Raw genomic sequence first — 21185 nt, forward strand, 5'->3', positions numbered from 1 at the left:
ATTTAATTTGTATGTTCATTTTAAGTGGTAGCATTTTGTAGCTCAGGCCTTGGCATTTAGGTTCTTCTAGTTCTTAAGTGAGAACTTAGAAGCATATTGGCCTCCTTGAGATTTGGACTCAAGTGTCACTGTTAAGACCTGACTTCCTTAACCAAGAGAGGAAAGGTTATTCTGTTTTATTATTTAATTGTAAGTTAATCAAGACCATAAGAAAAATTCCAATGGAAATACACATGGACTTCAAAATTATAGGAACATGTGTTTGGCAAAATGTGCTTTAAGGATTGCCAAAACCCCAGATTTGGGGGTTGGGGTGCAAAGTACAGTATGAGAGATCAGCAGTCCCAGCATATTAATAGACCTCCTCTTTTCTAGACATGACCAAAATAAGTCTGAAGTAGTATGAAAATCAGTGTGTCAGCAGACTTGAGTGGACCAGGACAAAGTCTTCTCTCCCACTCTACTGGCAAGCAGACAACTTTATTTTTATTTTTACTTTGTATTCCCTTCATTATCCGTGAATAGATTATTCAAAGTTTTTAGGAAAAAAACAATTTCCTAAATGGATTATTTGACTTGTTTATACCATTTGGTCAATAAACTAGGTTTGACTCAGTCTCAGTTTTTCCATACATATATATATATATATATATATATATATATATATATATATATATATATGATGTGCAAATATATATATGTATATTTGACCCCAAGAGTTGTCATAAGAATTTCTCCTGAGAATGCATTTAGATCCCTTAGCTCCTGACCTCACTTACAGTAAACTCTCAGTGTGTGAAAACTTTCACTGTTAGTAAATAGGATCCAAGCCTTGACTTGAGCAGTTCTTAGTTGCAAAAAAGAGCACTAATATTCACCACATGGCTTTGGCAGTTTTTTTCTGTTCAGGTGAACATAAAGTATATTTGCTGATGGACCAAGGTGAAAACAATATGTAAGAGAAGGAAATGTTCATACATTTTTCATAGACAAGAATTTCTGTAAGACTAGAATCACAGACTGTTTGTTCTAGGCTGGAATCACAGAGGTGGAAGTTTCCTGAAGGATCCCCTAATTGAGAACATTGACAGAGGATTGTCTGTCATTCACAGCTTACATCTTTACCCTTGACCATCTATATGATGTGTTCACTCTTATGAAATACAGGCTTAATTGATGAAAGAACTACATAGCTTTTATCTAATAGATCATTAGGTTTGTCACAGGAGATAGGAAGTACAAGAACCAAATTGACTCTTTGAGTTATAGAAACATAGATAGAGATAATCTATACTGAAATGTGTAACTTACTTGCTGGCCACTAAAAATATAGCTCTGACCTTGTGGCCTACACTTTGTGAGTGTGTGGAATCTGTTTTCACCTTCGTTTCTGGTCCCTTCAATTTTTTCCCTGTTGTGTGTTGTTTATAAACTCTTTCCATTGTGGACATGGAGGGCGACTAGAGATTCATTCATTTTACAATTAACAAAGGATGTGCGTTGACGGGGAGGTCTTTCTGTTTGTCTTTCTTGGAGACCCATATTTTTAGTTAAGTTGCTACATAGATTTCTTTGTGGCTCAGCAGTTTGGCAGATATGAAAATTCTCTCTTGAAGACATCTGTTGAGTGAAGTAATGGTTTCATTGCAGACTCTTGAGTTTTTATTATAGTTTTCCTCTGAGGTTTTTTTTATTAAAATAAAGTTGACATACAATATTATATTAGTTTCAGGTGTACAACACAGTGATTTGACATTTATATTCTGTACCATGTGATCACCACAATAAGTCTAGTAAGCATCTGTTGCCAAAGTTATTATAACATTGACTGTTTTCCCTATGCTGTACACTACCTACCCATGACATTTTTCTTTAACTAGAGGTTTGTACGTATTGTTTTCCTTCACTGTTTTCACCCATCCTTCCATCCCCTTTCCTCTGGCAACCATCACTTTATTCTTTGTATCTATGAGTCTGTTTCTATTTGTTTTATTGAGGTTCCACATATAAGTGAAATCATATATTTGTCTTTCTCTGTCTGACTTATTTCACTTAGCACAATATTCTCTTGGTTCATCTATGTTGCTGCATATGGCAAGATTTTATTCTATTTTATGACTGAGTAATATCTTTGTGTGTGTTTGTGTATGTATATGTATCCATGCATCTATCCATTATAGATCATTGTGTTTCCATTTTCCTTTTTCTCAAGATAGTTTTTTATTTCCTCCTTGATGTCATAGTTAGCCCATAGAGTGTTTAGTATCATGTTGTTTAGCCTCTACATGTTTGTGGGTTTGTTTTTTTTACAGTTTCCTTCTTGTAACTGATTTCTAGTATCATATCATTATGATCAGAAACAATGGGTGATATGATTTCAGTCTTCTTAAATTTATTGAGATCTGTTTTATGGCCTAACATGTAGTTTATCCTGGAGAATATTCTTTGTGTACTTAACAACAATATGTATTCTGTTGTTTTTGGTTAGAATGTTTTATAAATATCTATTAAGTCCATCTGATGTAGTGTATCATTTAAGGGCAATGTTTCCTTACTGATTCTCTATTTCAATGATCTAACCATTTGTGTGAGTGGGGTATTACAGTGCCTACTACTATTATTTGTACTATAAAGTTCTCCCTTTGTGTTTGCTAATATTTGTTTTATGTATTTACATGGTCCTATGTTTGGTGTTTACAAGTGTTATATCCTCTTGTTGAATTGATCTTTTTATTATTATGCAATGCCTTTTTTGTTTCTTATTACAGCCGTGTTTTAAAGTCTATTTTGTGTGATATAAGTATTTTTACCCCAGCTTTCTTTTTGTTTCAGTTTGCATGAAATATCTTTTTCATCTCTTTCAGTCTGTGTCTCTTTCAGTTAAAAGTGAATCTCTTCTAGACAGCATATGCACAAATCTTATTTTTTTATGTAACAATTCACCCTATGTCTTTTGTTTGGAAAAGGTAGTCAGTTTACATTTAAAGTAATCATTGATAGGTATGTACTTTTGCCATTTTATTCTTTGCTTTGTGGTGGTTTTAGTAGGTATTTCTTTTTTTATTGTCTTGGTCTTCTCTGTTCTTTCTTTTTCTTCTGCTCTATTCTCTTATACATTGATGACTGTTTAGTGATATACCTAGATTTCTCTCTATTTTTATTTTTCGGTGTATCTTGTAGGTTTTTGGTTTGTGGTTACCATGATAATCATATATTACAACCTATGTTTAGAGCACTCTGTTTTTAGGTTGGTGGTTACTCATGTTTGAATGCATTCCAAAGCACTATGGTTTTTTACTGACCCCATCCCATGTTGATGTTTTTAACATATTTTACATCTATGTGTGCATATTCTTTAACTTATTATTGTAGTTACACATGACCCTACTACTTTTGTCTTTTAACCTTCATACTAACTTTTTAATTGATTGTTCTGCTATATTAAATAAAAATTTGCCTTTATTAGTTGATTTCCCCGTATATTTTATTTTTACTTTTGGCCTTTTTTCCTGCTTAAAGAAATCCCTTAAATTTTTTTTGTAGTACTAGTTTAGTGGTGATGAACTCTTCTAGCTTTTGCTTCTCTTAGAAATTCTTTTTCTTAAGATTTTATTTACTTAATTTTAGATAGAGGGGAAGGATGGGAGAAAAAGAGGGAGAAAAACACCAATGTGTGGTTGCCTCTTGTGTGCCTCATACTGGGGACCTGGCCTGCAACCCAGGGAGGTGGCCTGACTAGGAATCAAACCAGTGACCCCTTGGTTTGCAGGCCAGTTCTCGATCCACTGCGCCACACCAGCCAGAGCTAGAAATTCTTTATCCTTCCTTAAATTCTGAATTACAGCCCTTCTGTTTAGAGTATTCTTGGTTGTAGGTTTTATCCCTTCATGACTGAATACATTGTATGATTCTCTGCTGGCCTGCAAAGTTTCTGCTGAAAAATCACCTAATAATATTACAATGTTCCCTGTAATACTAGCTGCTTTTCTCTTGTTGCTTTTAAGATTCTCTCTTTGTCTTTAACATTTAGCATTTTTATTATGGCATGTCTTGGTGTGGGCCTCTTTGGATTTATCTCATTTGGAACACTCTGTCCTTCCTGGATTTGGATAGCTATTTTCTTCACCAGGTTCGAGAATTTTTCAACCATTATTTTGTATATAACCATTATTTTTCCTATAAGTTTTCTGTGTCTTTCTCTCTCTTTTCCTTCTGGGACCCCTGTGATATGAATGTTGGTACACTTGATGTTGTTACAATGGTTCCTTAGTCTATTCTTTTATTTTCATTCTTTTTGCTGTTCTGATTTGTTGATTTCTACTAACTAGTCTTCCAGATTGCTGATCCATTGTTCTGCAACTGCTGCTGATTTCCCGTCATACATTTTTCATTTCAGTCATTATATTCTTCAGTTTTGATTGGTTCCTTTTTTATATTTTCTGTCTCTTTGTTGAAGTTCTCACTCAATTTCTCTAGTCTTCTACTGAATTCACTGAGCATTTCTATAACCATTGCTTTGAACTCTTTATGTGGTAGATTCCTTATATCCATTCTGTTTAGTTCTTTTTCTGGGATTCTGTCCTGACCTTTCCATTGGAACATGTCCCTCTGTCTCCTCATTTTGACTGTCTCTCTGGTTTTGTTTCTATGTATTAGATGGGTCCACTATGTCTCCCAGTCTTGAAAAAAATGGCCTTTTGTAGGAGGGATCTTGTGAGTCCCAGTGACACAATCTCCCCTGCTCACTAGAGCCAGGGGCCCCAGGCATGTCCCCTTTGTGGATTGTGTGAGTCCTCCTGTTGTGGTAGAGCTGTAATCACTGTTGGCATTCCAGTGGGTGGGGCTGACCCTCAGGTTGACTGGCTATGAGGATAGGACATACTGCTTTAGGTGATCTGGTGGATGGGGGCTGGCGGCACAGAGTGGGAGGTACTCTGGGGGACTTCTGCTGCCATTGAGATCCTCTGTCAGGCATGTTAGTTTGGAGATTTTTAGGTGAGGCTCTGGTTGTGAGTCAAACCTGGCTGCCAAATATATCAGGTGTTGAGCCTCTTGGGAGGGGCTTCAGGGTGCACTGATGCTAGCCACCACTCATTCTGGGGTTGGGGTAGCTTTGGAAAGGTTACTTTGTGAACCAAGGAAAACTGCTCCTTGTGCTGGGCTTGGGGCTGCTTAATAGGAGCCACAGTGTTAGCCAAGGGTGACGCTGCTTATGTCTCACTTGGGGTTCCTTGGGAAAGGCTACAGTGTGTATTGAGACTGCCTGATGTTCAGGCTGAGCTTTATGCCACTCGAGAAAACCTGTGACAGGAGCCAAGGCTGGCAGCTATGTGTGGTGGGTCTGGAGCCATTTAAGAGTCTCTGGCAAGGGTACATGGATTGGGTGGGGCTGGATCTCAGGAATGGCAGGGCAGGGTGAACCGTGTTATCCAGGTTGATGTAGAGAAACAGATTGGTGCCTGCTCACACTGGGCCAGACAAGTGGAAGGAGAGCACAACATAAAAAACAATGGTGCCTGCCAGTGCTTCTCTCTGCAGAGTTTCCACTGATCCCTGCCCCTCCTCTGAGGATTTTTATGCCTCTTTTTGTGGAGAGGAGGGAACCCATTTATCTGTTTTGGAGGGTTTCAAATTATTTGGCTCAACATCTCCCTTTGGAGGGCCATCTTCACTGCTGATTTTTTTTGTTTGTTTCTCTGAGTCTATGACATGCCATTTGTGAGCTCTGTTTTTCAACATCAAGGCCCCATGTCTCTCCCAGGTGGCTGCAGATCCAGGTTGTGGGAGGCTGAACGAGAGTATCGGTACCTTTCTGTTTTGCGTCTGTGTTGGTACTTCTCTTCCTACCTCCCTTTCCTCCCCCAATCGTCTCAGTAAAATGTCTCCTTATATGTCCCTGAGTTGGCTCCGAGTTCATAGTCTCAGAGGAATTGCTTGACATGCATAAATTATGTAACATTTTTGCAAATTAAGTTTTAATTAAAACCAGGAGCTTAGAGCATCCAACTGGAAGTAGTCACAGTATTGAAAAGTGACACCGGTAGGGTGGGAGTTCAGGAGAGGGCCTGCACGGCTGTGCATCCTCTTTGGATATTTCCAAAATGGGTCCTGCAGAGTAGAACTTCCTTCCCTATCAGATTCTCTTTAATCTAAACTGATCCATGGTGCCATGTGGGCCAAAGTTTTTCCAAGCCAGAAATGCCTATGCATCATTGTGGTGGTTTTATCTGGACTTTGCCAATTTTCTTTAATTCTACCAACCTGTGTTCTCACAGGGAATAAGCAAGACCGTGGACTGACTACTCAACATTGCCAGAACTCCAGATAATTTTTCAGCAAGATGACCATTCAAAATAAGGTTAAAAAATGACAATTTACTTGGAAACTTACTTTTCCAATACAATGCAAAATTCAAGTCTGATGAGAAATGACTTCTTACTGTGAGAATTTTCAGAACATTATAGTGACCAACATGCCTATGATTTCCCCCCAGCTGATAGTCCTTAGCTGTATGTAATGTGAGAATTGTTCTGGCCTGCCCATTAATAATCCACATTTTCCAGCATCCCCCAAATTATCTGCCATCGAGTGAATAATTTATGAATGTTTTTTACTTTTATCCAGGCATGGTTCTACTGCTGCAACAAAAAACACCAGATTTTTTCATCCAAAGTTAAGTTTGAAAAATCTGATGTTTAGTTATCAATCCATTTTTTTTCTACTAAATACCACGAGATTGCTAGTCTTCAGTGAGCCATGCAGCAGAGCTGGCTCTTTGGTTGTTCAGGAATTTTGAAGTTGAGTATTCCCTCTGTCTTGAACTTATTTGAATCCCAGAAAAGGCCATCCATATGATCTATTATTAAAAAATTAATGGAAGACTTTTAAAGATAATATTAATAATACATAGTGTTGACTTAGGGATGGTGAGATGAATCCTACTCAGAGAGTAAATTTTAACAACTTTTCTTGAGCACATTTGGACTAAAATATACAGTTCCCTTTAAATGAAAATTTAACTTCTTGAAAAGTTGAGAATATATGCAATGATTTTGCTATAAGGATGTTTATTACAAGGACGTTTGCACTACAAGGGTGTTTATTAGTGTCATTCATGTTAGTGACAAGGCGAATACAACTCAGATAGCTAATAATAAGGAATTCTATAAATAATTTATTACATACTTAAATAATTGAACACCATGCAGTCATTTAACATGAGGTTACCAATGATCATCAAAGGATATTAGCATCATAGGTGACTTTAAAAGTCTACTTTTGTCTTTCTTTTATATCTCATTTTCTACAAAAAATATGCTTGTGAAATTTTTTTAAGGAATACTTTAAAAAGTCTATGTGTTGCAAAGAGGGTTCGTTCTCTGGAGATATATATATATGTGTGTGTGTGTGTGTGTGTGTGTGTGTATATATATATATATATATATATATATATTCTTTTAAACAAACCGTTGGAAAAATAAGTTAAAGTTACATCTAGACCCCAAACCAGATGTTGAGAAATCACTAATAAATTGTCTATGGCAATGATTTTCAACCTTTTTCATGTCATGGCATATATAAACTAATTACTAAAATTTTATGGCTCACCAAAACGTATATTATATTTTTCCTAATATGATAAAATATGTGTAATTTTGATTCATTCACACCAGATGGCTGTTGTTGTGTTGGCTGTTTTCACTTTTTTATTTGACAATCCAAGGGAAAAGAAGTCAGAGTCCCTGGTATTGCATGTTTCAAAAATTCTTGTGGGACACTGGCTGAAACTGGCTGATCAGGTAAGCCAGTTTCTATGGTCAGGTAAGATAACACCCAAACTGAAAAAGCAAGACAATCTGGAATACATAGGTACTATTCTCTCTATGAGTCTTTCTAACAAGTTTTGAAGGACTAATAGGATATGAAGCAAAAATTTTAATGGAGACTTGATCATTTTAAAGTGGAAAATTCACTTACATTTATTTTCATTTACCAACCCTGTGTTTGTTCTCTTCTTGCACTCTGCAAAGTTTCTGTCTCTGCCACCTCTTCAGGTCTTTGCTCTGTCATTAGCACTGCCATGACAAGGGACTAATGGGAGCCATGAGACTTGAATGGTCACCTCAATTATGGGTTGTGGGATGAGCAACAGGATGTCTGCACTTAAGGAGAAAGAGAAGGAATATGGAGTAAAGAAAGTAGACTGCCACTCATGTACAGACCAGAGAAGGAGGTTCTCAGGGAAAGAGAATGACATGGAGACACCCTTTGTTTCCTGACTTGTCTAATACCATCATAAAGACCAAAAATAGCTTCCAGACTTGTGAGAAATGATGCCCTGTATATACTTAAGGAAATTTTACACACTGCATTGGAAATATTTTGAGGAAATTACTTCTGAGAGATTTTGAGTCTGAGCAAACAGTACAGAAATATTTTGATAAATCCCTTGATTTGTACAAATAAAATTTAATCAACAGCCATGGCATGTCCCTGGAGCTGGCCAGCAGCAATATCTATGGGAATAATGAAAAACTCAGTTGATTCAGGATGCCCCCATGGCCCATAGTAAACTGGAGGTGACTGGAAGTTAGGTCCCATGGATGGACATGAGACTCACATGACATCATTGGCATTGAACTGTAGCCATCTCACTGCCCTGTCTCCCTGGTGTTGGCTTCCCTCTCGGCCTCCTTTCGATGTTCCCAGCAGTACAGATTGCAGTTTAGAGAGGAAAGGGAAAAGGAAAAAATGGTGAGAGCGTTGTAAGTTTTGGCTTAGGTTAGGTTAGGTCACATGTCCACTCTAAGCTAATTGTTATGGCTAGGGAAGAGTGATGAGGGGATTGACTTAGGCCTGGGTACTGTCTACATCACGCGGCTTGGAGCAGAACTTGCCCAGAGCATGGGAACTACTACAAAAGAAAGGGGTTGATGATGAGAGCAAAGAGAAACATGTCCACTGTGAGAGTCACACACTGCCAAATGTGGCTTATTCAGTTCTTATCACTGCTTCACAAAAGCCACTGTGAAGAAGCGATGCCCCATTGTAGGGGATTGTGATCCCAGTCTGTGGCTCATCTATGGGCCATGTGGTAGCTGGTTGTTAGTATAAACTTTCACGTGCCCTGCAGTTGGGGCCAACTCTGAAAACTCAAGGTTACAAGGTCAGTGGGTAAAAGCAGAAACCAGAGGGTAAAAGCAGTTCTACCAATTAGAGCTGGTAGAGCCAACAGCTCTAGTAGATTCCGAACATGTATTTAACTTAATGCTTGCATTAATCCCATGAGATAGTATTATTTTGTTGCCTAAACGCTCACAGCCTGGGAGTGGTAAAGGTAGGATTTGCAACCTGGCTCACCAGACTCCAAGGCCCTCCCTCCTTCCTTCATTCCTTTACTCCTGCTTACTGGCCTTCTTTCCTTTCTTCCTTTCCCTTCCTTCTTTTTTTCCTACATCCTTTTTCTTTTCTCCCTTTCTTTTTTAAGGCTCTTTCTTTTCTTTCTGACTTCCTCCTTCTTTCATTCATCTTTCTTTCTTTTTCTTTTTTTTCCCCCTTTCCATTTCTCTCCCCTGCTTCAACAAATATGGGCTGCCATATTTTTTGGACTATAAGGCTCACTTTTTCCCCTCAAATTCGGGAGGAATAATGGTTGTTAATGCTGCTGTTGAGTTCTGTTTACATATACATTGGTGAAATATTGTGTTATTTATGTTATTAAATATTTTGCTACATTTTTTGCTTCAAAATTTTTTCCCTATTTTCCTTCTCTGAAACCTAGGTGTGTCTTATGGTCCAAAAAATATGGTAAATTCTTACCAGGGACCAGATAGAGTACATCTCTAGTTCCTGGTGAGGAAACAATGAATAAAATGGGTATGGCCCCTGGATGGATTTAAGTTCTTAGGGGGAGAGGTAACAACTAAGTAAATAAGAAGATTATAAAATGCAATGAATGCTAAGGCAGGAATAAATAAGGTGATGTCATAGAGAAACACTTGGGTTGTTGATGTAGGGCCTCCAATCAGAGGAGGCATCATCAGAGCTGAAATCTGACTGATGGACAGGAATCAGTGTGGCGGGGGGAGGGGGGGCGTCATGGGATTGACATGGACAAGGGACAGAGAATCAGTCAATCAGAGATTGCTGCACGAAGGCTTTGAGGCAAGCAAGCGAGGCTTGGACAATAGGGCAGGCAAAGTGCCAGGTCTGTATCTTTAGATCAATCTGGATGCAGTAGAGAGAAAGGACTGGCGGTGGGGATGAAAGCGAGGAGACAGATGGGCGATGATGGTGGCTGGCGTGGGGTGTCAGGAGTGGGTGGATGGAGGACAGAGCCTATGTATCCAAATCCCATCTCGTCAGAGACCTTCTCCTGCTTGGCATAGTTTTTGGAGTTTGAGCCAATTAACAGAACTGCCTCTGATATATAGAGGAGTGGGGATATTTACCCACATGGCTTAATGAAGAAGAATGGAAGATTATAAATGCAAACATGCACAAGGAAAAAAATGAACACAAAGAACCTTTGCAGCAAGCATGGATGTATTGCTCATTCATAAGGCCTGAGGCAAGGGGCCAGTTTTACAAATGGAATAAACATATGTAGGCCAGGCTTTTTTTAAAACTAAGTTGGCAAGAAACTACTTTGTTTCCTATTTGGTCTTTACATATTTTATAGTGAAATGTGTTGTTTTGATCAATAGATCTTTAATTGGAGTTTTATTTTTGAAAAATAGTCCACTCAATTCTGGAACTTGGCTGAGTAAGAGCAACGGGTGAGTGTCCCCTCAGTTGTCCCCACGGCTCTGCGTAGAACTCTGAGAGAGAAACTAAGTGTATGAGGAAAGTTAAAACAAAGTATTCCTTTCCCTTGGTGGAGGCACTGTCTCTTTTTGAGACACCTGACTTAGTGTCAGGGACTCAGAGTACACTCTGTTCTCCTGCTCACAGCTCCTCTCACGGCCCACCATGCAGCCCCTCCACTTCCTAGGTGGCCTTGTCTTCCCACTGACAGTGACCACATGGCCCACCCAATACCTCTGCCTGAAAGTCTCAGAGACACCTTAAAATTGCCAATTTTAGACAAAACTGAACTTTGTGTATTTTTCCTTCATTATATGCTTCTCCCATAGTCTTTCTCTTCTCAGTAAGTTAACTTGGGCCAAATACCTTGGACACGCACTTGATATCTCTCCTTCTCTCAGTTGTCACTCAGTCCATCATCTCTACTCTCAAATAGACCCAGGGTCAGGCCATTGCCTACCACCTCCCCCACCAGCACCTTGATCCAGTTTTACATCATCTCTCATCTAGATTATTTAATAGCTTTTTCACTAATTCCCTTTCTCAGATCCTGTCTTTGTTGCTCTGGATGTGTGACCTTGCAGTTGTATCATCTGCAAAACTGGCATAATAATAGAACTTTCCTAATAAGATTTTTGTGAGTTTTCAATAAATATAGGTAAAGTACTTAGAATGGTGGATAGCACATGATAGCTATTATAATTGCCCATCACTTCTACTGTCCTCAACACCCTAGTGTATGGTTTCCATCCTCACAATAACCTCATGGTCCAGAATAACTGCTGGGGCACCAGCCATTCTATCTCCCTTCCTGGCAGCAGGATGGATGGAGTCCTTTTAATGACGCTATCTGGAAAAGCCCTATCCATGGATATCTCATTGGCTACATCTGGATCAGCCATACTCAGCTCTGATAGGGTCATGCTTCTGAGCCTGGCTAAAAGTTAGGATTCTATTATGAAAAAGAGCAGAATGTCAGTTATTGCAACCACCAGTAACTATGCTATGAATAGGGTGTGCATGGTATAATGAGGGCCTATGATATTCAAGGTCAGACAAGGCTTCTCTGTGACAGTAAGAACTGACCAAAGACGTGGAAGTGTTTTCTAGACAAAGGAGGAAGGGTGGAGGGAGAGGTCAAGGAGGAGGAGAGAGCAAGTGTCAATGTGTGTGACAGGAGAGGAGGTGGTAAATATTTGGGCTAGGTCATACGTGCATCACATGTCACATGCTGAGAGACATAATAAGCTGGACTCCTTGTCCTCCATCTAGACTCTCCCACAAATAACAGATGCCAGGATTACTTACTGCACCTTTCTCACATGGAGGGTGCCCAGACGGAATGGCCTGAGAGGTTCCCCAAACCCTTCAGGAGCCTAGGTTGGTGCTGGCACCCTTGATATTCATGAGAAGCAGTATCTTGCTCCTGAGAGTTAAAACAAAAATAGGCTGCAGAGAGACTTGACTTTGACCCTTAGCTCAAGCACTTCCTGGCTGGGTGAACTTGTACTTAGCCATTCTAAATACAGTTGACTATTGAACAATGCAGGAGTCCTGGGTGCCAACATCAGGACCACGCCCCCCCCCCCCCCCCCCCACACACACACACACCTGCACAGTCAAAANCCCCCCCCCACACACACACACACACACCTGCACAGTCAAAAATCTACGTATAACTTTGGACCCTCCTAATAGTGCGCAGAGCCTCACCAATAACATAAACAGTCAAGTAACACATATTTTATTATGTACATGCTATATGTATTATATATTGTACTCACAATAAAGTGAGCTAGAGAAAAGAAAATGTTATAAAGAAAATCATGAGGAATAAAAATTAACAGAGTATTTATTTGAAAACATTCATGAATAAGTGGACTTATGTAGTTCAAGCCCATGTTGCTCAAGTATCAAATATATGATCAATTCACCATTTATAAATCGAGGGTGACACTAATATTTAACCAAGATGTCCACTCTGAGTGCCAGCATTGCTCAAGACAGTAAAGCATTTAACCAAGTACCTGGTCCACTGAGGATGTTCACTAAAGAGTGGCCATTTTTATTACCACTACCACCTTCACCTTCATCACTTTATTCTTCTTCCTCCTCTCTTGAATGACACATCCTCAGCCTTCCCATGTTTGAATAGGAGTTGCCCCATGGTTGCATTCTGCACCCAGTTTTTCTCTAGGTGTTAATGTCAAGCACGCAGCACACCATGACTTACTCCCTTCTTTACCTTTCCTTTTAGAAAGTGACTAGAGGATGTATAGAGTTGGGTGTAGAATCATCCAGTCTGGGAGCATTTTTGTCTTGGAAGTCACCTGTGCAGACCTTTCACCGTGAGTGAGGAAACAGAGCCAGAGAGGTGAAGTTCAGTGGACGATGCCAAACAAGGTGGCCACAGGATGATGGGAAGTTTGCTGGCTGGTTTTATGCACATCCATGGGTCAGTGAGCTAATCTGTACAAATACAGAAACCCATGCTAAGCACACCGGAGTCTGAGAATTTCATATCTATTCTCCTGGTAGAGAGATTTATTTTTCTGTTGAAAGTCATCTTCTTGGGTTACCAACATGTGTGTGGGGGTGGGGTGGGATATGGGTTCAAGGCAGTTACTTCATTATCTTTCTCTGGCATCCACCCTAGGTCTACCCTAGGAAGAAGGTACCTTCTTTAACAGGTGAGCACTGGTCACAGGCACAGCTTGGAGAACTTCATAGAGACTTACAGTATGTACGGGGATAGTACCCTCCTCGTGCCCTTATGGAGCTTGTGACCTTGTAGGATGGACACACAATCAAACAAATTATATAAACATCATAGTTGTGCTCAGAACAACAAAGAAAAAGTGTGATAAGACCTTTATAGATCATTGTGTCCAGGAATATGTTTTTGCTCTCTTATTTTTCAGCTCACAACAGACACTGCTAATTGCTTATGACATTCTTTCTAGCAAAATTCAGACATAACTTCAGAATCCTTCTCAACATGGCCTTCCAGACAGCCATTGCTAATCAGCCAGACTTGGCTCTCAAGGCAAAACCCACTGGCTGTCCAAGACCTGTCCCATTTCCCAGCCTTCCCTCCACCACCCCTTTTGACAGATAAGCACCTTGGCCAAAGGCTGGAAGGCATGTGCCTCAAGACTCCCGCCAGAGGTAAAGGTAGACCCACCGTCCAGCTGGTCTGGCTCCCAGCGGGGACTCTGCACACTGTTTGTGAATGTTGAGTGAATGACATGTCCTCCAGAGAGCCGATTCCTAAGCAGTAGCATCTGTGGCTGCCAGTGATCCAATCTAAATTTGTTATGTTCTATCCTGGGGCTCCTTTTCTGGGGTCCAACCTGTTTAGGGCATTGCAAGCTATAATTTGTGTTATTTAAAAGCTCCGATAGGAAAGTCATTCTTTGTTCTCCTGAGTTATTTCATGAGGAAAATACATGTTTTGTGGAAAGTTTGAGGGCAGCCTTAAACTGAGGACATCACCACAAAGGCCTAGTCTTTCATTTTCCTTCCCAAGATTTCTTCTCATGTGCTTAACTGGGTGAGTCAAAAAGTGGTGTTTTTGCTCCCCTCAGATAAAACTTCCAGAAAGAGAGCAAGAGAGAAAGGTCAGCTCTCTCTTCAAAGAGGCCTGTGAAGTCTGGCCGTTTGTATAGGACTTAACTTTGGTATTTATTTTACAGTTCATCAAACATTTTTAATTCTCACCACCCCACCCCCCGCCGTGCATTCTGTATGACATAAGCTGTGATTCAACACAAATGCTTTCCTAGGGAAGCCCACATTTATCATCCCCCTAATGTTCACATCTCCAAGGTTTCTTTTCTGTTGTGTGAAAAGGTGTTTAATATTTAAGAGACTTTTCTTTAAGTGATTCCTCATTTTAGGCTCAATTTCTCAGTTCTTGATACATTTTTTTTTCTGACCTCTTCAGCAGCCCTGGAGAAACTTGTGAACTTCCTTGTTGAATAATGGCAGCCTTAACTGGGAGAAAAAGATCAGAAAGGCATGCTTGTATTCCTGTTTTCTTAAACTGAGAGACCTTCCAGGATAAAAGTTGGAAAATGGGTGTTGGAGAGGTTGAGGTTTTCCCCCCGTGGAAATCCTTCAGGTGGTTCTGCAAAAGTCTCTGAGGTCTCAGACACCTTATTGGCATGGGTTTGTCCCTTCTGCCATTTGCTGGGCTCCATACACATGGTCAGAGCCTTAGGGTACGTTCAAGAAAGCCCTGGTCTTAGTGCAGAGGGAGAGAGAGCATTTTTCCAGGGTCAAAAGAATGGGAAAGGAAGGATATCCAAACGGGGACCCTAGAATGTCTAGTCTAGTTGCTTTGCATCTTACACTGTTTCTTATGTTCTAAACCCTAGAGACAGAAAGTCTCTGGTCACAATTTTCAAGTGTTTGTAGTTGTTTCAAGTCTTTATTAATGTAAGAGTTGAGTTGAATGTGTATGTTTTAAAGTCAGGCAACCTAGCTTTTCAATTTGTTATCTATGGGACATTATATAATTACTTAGCTTCTAATTTCCATTTTACTTTTTCATCTGTCAAATGGGGATAATAAGAGTACCTAATATTTGAGGTATTCTTGATAATTCAAATAAAGGGCTTAACACAGTGCCTGATGACAAGTTCACAACCAATAGATGGTAATCTCTAAGATGAGAAGTACATCTTGAAAGTGAAGTAATTCCTAGATTTGGTATTTATCTATGGATAATGTTAACCCCACTCCAGATTTTAAAAAATGTGCTTTTTAAAATACCGCATGCTGTAATGGCAGTCACAAATACTGTGTGGTTAAACCGCAGCCTAATAGTCCCAATGCAGAAAAACAGACAGATACATCTGTGAGTGTTCATCTTTTTGCACACATCCGTAAGGTCAGTTCCCTGCCTGTGCCATTGGGAAAGCTATTATGTCTTATTTTATGGGTTGACTGACTGCCTTTTTGTTGTTCTTAGAATATCAGCTTTACTTCCAATGCGCAAATTCTTGTGCATGCTTCCTTAACCACCAATAAAAGAGAACAGTGAATGTGCTACGAAGCAAGAAAAATGGACTTTAAAAGCATAGCCTATTTCTAATGGTCTCACCTATATGTGCATCAGGTTTCTCAACTTTGGTACCATCGACAGATGGGCAGGGTAATACTAAGCCCTGGTCTCTAACCGCTAGAGACAAATAGCTCTTGCTTCTTCCCCTTGCTTAATCCCAAGTGTGTTCAGACAGCCCTCCTCCATTGGGAACTGTTAGTATGCAGGAAGGAGGAATTGGGTCTTGGAAGAGTGTGTTTTGGGCTATTGCGCAGAACCTCAGGTCCAGCTGTGCAGGAGGTTACCAAACTGCCTGGGCATAGTGATTCCCCAGTGTATGCTCTCACATTATCTGTTGATACTACAGATTCAGACAGCAGGTGACATAATCAACCCTGAAGTTTTATTTTGGGAAATGACTCGGCTTTAATTTTATTTTCCTTTTTTTCTCTCAGCTGTGGTCTTTTCCTTTGCCAATAGTAGATGAACAAAGTTTTACATTTAATCTTAACTTCTTATATAATGATTGCTTTTTTCTTTTTTGTTTTCTATTTATTTTTCAGCTCCCTCAGGCGCAAAAGGTAAACTGTTTTCCATCACTTTCCAGTCATCCCCAGAGCTCATGAGTTATGCATGTCTCCACGGCCTTGTGCATTCAGCCCTGTTCACGACCAGTGAAATGGTTTTCCTCTTACAACTTCAGAAGCCTGGAGTTGGACAGGTGCAGAAAGGCCCACAGAGTCAGCTGTCCACTGTCTCCCTGCCAAGTTAGTTCCACCCAAGAACCCTATATTGGCCAGTGGTTTGGGGAAAATCTATGCCCAAGCATTTTGCTAAGAATTCTCAAATAATAGGTCAAGGGTAAGTTTGACAACACATTCCTTCAAAGAACATTCAAGATCTTCCCTAGGATACTTTCCTAGAGAGACCCAAAGACCAAGTTTAAATTCTGGGCTCTGAGGCCCTGGCTGGTGTAGCTCAGTGGATTGAGCACAGGCCTGTGAACCAGAGGATCGCAGTTCAATTCCCAGTCAGGGCACATGCCTGGGTTGCAGGCCAGTTCCCTGCAGGCCAACTCCCAGCAGGGGACGCACGAAAGGCAACCATACAGTGATGTTTCTCTCCCTCTCTCCTTCCCCTCTAAAGATAAATAAATAAATAAAATCTTAAAAAAAAAATTCTGGGCTCTGAAGCCAAATCTCTGAAAACTCCCCTTGGGTTTTATTAATTGGAAAATTAACAGCTCCTTCTCTTGTCTCGTCACCCATACCACCCAGACAGCATGAGAGCAGAGTTCTTGCCAATGGCCACACCCTTTCACTGGTCCTCGTTGTCTGTCTGAGATGATCTGATTCCCCCATCTAGAATGTTCTGTCCAGAAAGATTCCATATGGCTGTGGTGCTGGCTTTGCTGTGTTGTTCCCATGGCATGTCGTTGTACCCTAAGGACAGTTATGGTAGAAAACAAGGCATGTGATGCCTGCTGCATTTCACTTGTGTATTTCCCAAACATATGCAAGATTTCCCGAAGACACAGTGCTTTCTGTGTCTGGTGACCAGGCAAGGGATGGTTTTTTATTCAGCAGTTGAGGTAGGGTGCCACTCTGAAATTGCAGCAGTACCTCCCAGACTCTCTAGTTTGGAGCAGAGATAATTTGGCTTCTCCTTGTTGAAAGACATCGCACAACTGCTCTACAAAAGACAGTCTGTTCAGACCATATGGACAACCAGAGGCCTAGAAATCATTACACAATTACTCAGATACATTTGCAATATTTAAACAAGGCGAGGCATGCTAGTGTGTGACTTGGCTCGTGGTAATGTTTGATTACACTTCGGTGCCATCACAAAACGACTGAACACTTCATTAAAAGTTAACATATTTGAGTAGAGCAATAGCTTCCAGGATAAATATATGGTCAGAAGTCCAGATTATCTGGAAGGCTCAGCATCTTAGATAGGTCACGCTTTCTTAATTGGCCACATTTGAAATTTCTCTGTAAAGAGACTTAACAAATTCATTGCCTAAAAATGGACTGGCCTCAACTTACTGGCATTTGTTTCGTAAAATTTCCACTGATCATATACAAAAGCATCCTGTTGTAGAAGACTCCTCACAAACTCGAGGTGCCATCAGCCATGGAATTTTAAAACAAAGTTCAAAGCAAACCAACTCAGACTATGGTAAAAACAAATGTTCCTGGGATCTGTGATTCTTCAATGGCCCTTAGCCCACTGAACCCTTTTCTTCTGCCATCCTACACTGACTCACACCCCATGCCCTGCTAAGGGAAGTGTGTTACTGTGATAATAGAAAGTTCAGAATTGAAGAAGATTCCACAATGGTTTCCCTGTCTCCAAAAGATGTTGAACCACAAAACAAGAGGTTGAACCCTTGTTTTGCAGCTCCCTATGTAACAAGAGATAGCTCTGCCTCTCATTTCTCACCATGCCTACAATCTGTCTTCTCTCTATTGAAATAATATTAATTATTAAGAGCCCCACATGAAATGGTTTTAGAACTCTGGGTAGTTGCCGAGCAATTCAGCTCTTTGGAGGAGTCTAAATATAAACCTCTGGGTTCTGGGCCGGCAGGTGAATGTAGTTGAGGAGAGGCACTCTGCAAATTGAAGACCTCCTCCTACAGGGACCCCAGTCTCCGTTGGTCACTTATGAGCATCCTTGCCTCTCACACCTCCCCTTTCTCTCCCCAGTACACTGAGGGACACTGCAGAGTCTTTTATTGGAAGGATGAGGTTCTCACAAGCATCAGTTTCCCTCAACTATGTTGTCTTGCACTTGACCAATAAAGGAATGTGGTGGGCCCCTTTCCTGTCTTCATCCATTGGTGACCAGGAGCAAGTTACGTAATCTCTTGAAGCCTTAGGATTGTTGCTTATTTAACAAGAATGAGAGGGTAGGTTTCCAGTTTTGTTATGAGAGTTATTTCTCTCACTTGTGCCTAGCACAGCGCTGGCATATGCTGGACACTCGAAAAATTTAGTTTCTCTGACCATTCTCTTCCTCGCCCCTGATGCTCAAGACAACAATCTTATGTGGTGTGGTGGTCTGGGACCTCTGCACAGTGTGTGGCTCTGACTTAAGTCTAATGAGTGATCAGGAGATGAGAAAAGAGGCCAGAGGTGTGTGGTACTCCTCCTATCTCATTAGAAACTCTGTGTATTACCTGACCGCTCCCTTTAGATACATCAGAAAGAAGTGCAGATTGGGTCTGACACCTAAACAAAACAAAGGCTTGGAGAGACAATCATTTTGAGAGATTTCTTCCCAAAGTTTTTGAAATTAGGCATAGATTTCACCCATCCATGGACATGATGTCAATGAGGCCCTTCCAAACCCAAGAGTTTGTTGTTTTGGGGGTAAAAGGGAGGCATCTCCAGCTGTTACATCTTTGGCCTGATTTTCACATGAAGTCATGAGTGCATACATTGGACCATATGGTGTCTGCTTTGTGCTGTGTCTTTGTATCATCTGCAACTGTTTTCTCTGTAAATATTTTAAAGAGTCGTGTCTCTATAAACATGCTTATTTTAATCTCTCTGCTGATATATAATTAAAAATGTCCCATTTGGCTATCCCTCTTGTCCCTCTGCTACAAGTGGTCATAATGACTGTTGTCTATAAATTATGGTTTTCATGATTCTGATATTTTGAGGGTCTTACAAAACTCATCTCCTAGCCCTTTATGACTATTTTGCAGAACAGTTTGGGGAAAAATAGCTTGTTTTGCTTTCTCCTGTGATTCTTAAGCATCTCCAAGGTAATGTCTAGACTGTAATAATTTTGCCCCTTGATATAACCCCAGTGTTGTTATACCACATCAATGTTAAATATTTTCACCAAACATAGAAGCACATGGCAATGAAGATCCAATGCCTTCAAGTCATCACAGATCTGTTCTTCGTGGTGGAAATTAAACTACCTTCACTAGTGTATTGATTGTCCTTGAATTCAATAGTGAAGAGACGTCTATATGTGAGAAAGATTTGCCTTTTTTTCTTACATGGTATTTCTTGACTTCAACAAAAATATCTGGGAGATCCCATTTTACAATAACATAGAAGTACCCAAAGCCATTTCAAATGCATGTTCAATAGCCATCTGTGGAAAAAAACCCACAAAGGTCCATTTTTCAAGCTGCCTATTCATTTGAGTAGGTTCTGTCTTTAGAAACTAAACATCCATTGTTCACTGTGCGATTAACTTAATTGCTGGAGAGCGCGTCCTTGAATACTGAAAGGCAAAAATACTCTTCGGGTGTTTATGTGGGCGAACTTGTCCACGCACTGGTATCCCCTTGCCTTCGTGTTGTGCTGCCTTCACAGGCCTCTGGAGTTTGTCAGAGACCGTTTCCTGGAGGTTTTGAAGGTGCTGTATGTCTTACATAGGTTAATACCAACCTGAGATTTTTGAGCGGGCCTAGTGTTTTTTGTCAAACCGTAGTTAAAGAAAACCACACCTCTAATCCTGTTTGGAACAGCACTTGATGCACTCAGGGCCTCGGTGTGGCCTAAGCCTCCCTGCTTAATAGCCCCGCTGCCTGTTTGGTTTCCTGTTAGGAATAGCTTGACTTGCATTCTTGAACAAACACAGCAGGGTTCAAGATCTGTTGTTCTACTCCTGCTGTGATATTCTGTGCTGCTGAACTCGTGTGAGGACTCAAGAGTGCATAAATTAGCTTCTTAAACGGAAGTCAATTTTTATGTTTTCTTTCAGGATGAAACTGTCTTATTTCCACCCCTAAGTGCAAATGGGATCTTGAATCCATTCCTTTGTTTCCTTGATATATTATTATTTGAGGAATAACTGGAAGCATTCATTTATCTAAAGTTTTCTCGTCTTTTTTACATTTTTCCCATTCTCTCCCTCCCCCCTCCCCCTCCCTCTCCCTTTTTCCTTCTCTCTCCCTCTCTCTCCTTGCCTTGTTCTTTAGGTACAAACTTTTACAAGCAGAATTTGGCCTGCTCTTATCTCAGTGTAATCAAATTTCAGCAATTATGAGGTGGTATTTATCATTCTTTGCCTCATTTAACTTCCATACTTTGAAATGTTGAATTAACTGTCACCGAAAATAGAAAATTGAAAGTTTGCAAAGCTGCTGTTTTCGTGGAACTGTAGGTCTAGTGATTTTAGTGTTTTATTACAGTTCTAGAAGCAGCTAAATTGATGTAAATGAAGTGCAAAACTGAGGTGATAACGGTTTGCATTTGGTTCTGGTTTATGACTCATTTGTTTTCTAACCTTACTTGTTTTGTGTGTGAACTATTATATCTTGTTTCGAGAATCCTATTTTCCTCCTTATCATGTACTG

General features: G+C 40.2%; 1 protein-coding gene across 2 annotated transcripts in view; it reads left to right on the forward strand.

Moving 5' to 3' along the window:
* Positions 1-21185, forward strand: part of CACNA2D3 (calcium voltage-gated channel auxiliary subunit alpha2delta 3) — an 861794-nt gene that overhangs the window by 594881 nt on the left and 245728 nt on the right. The window contains exon 14 of one of the 2 annotated variants that reach the window (XM_037040694.1): positions 16417-16434. The exons of the other annotated variant lie outside the window; for it this stretch is intronic. Coding sequence (XP_036896589.1) covers positions 16417-16434 — 18 coding nt within the window. The remainder of the gene's footprint in view (positions 1-16416; positions 16435-21185) is intronic. 2 annotated transcript variants of the gene reach the window in all.

The sequence above is a fragment of the Sturnira hondurensis genome, unplaced genomic scaffold (assembly GCF_014824575.4).
Source record: "Sturnira hondurensis isolate 20B ecotype Veracruz unplaced genomic scaffold, ASM1482457v3 Scaffold0002840, whole genome shotgun sequence".
Taxonomy (NCBI): domain Eukaryota; kingdom Metazoa; phylum Chordata; class Mammalia; order Chiroptera; family Phyllostomidae; genus Sturnira; species Sturnira hondurensis.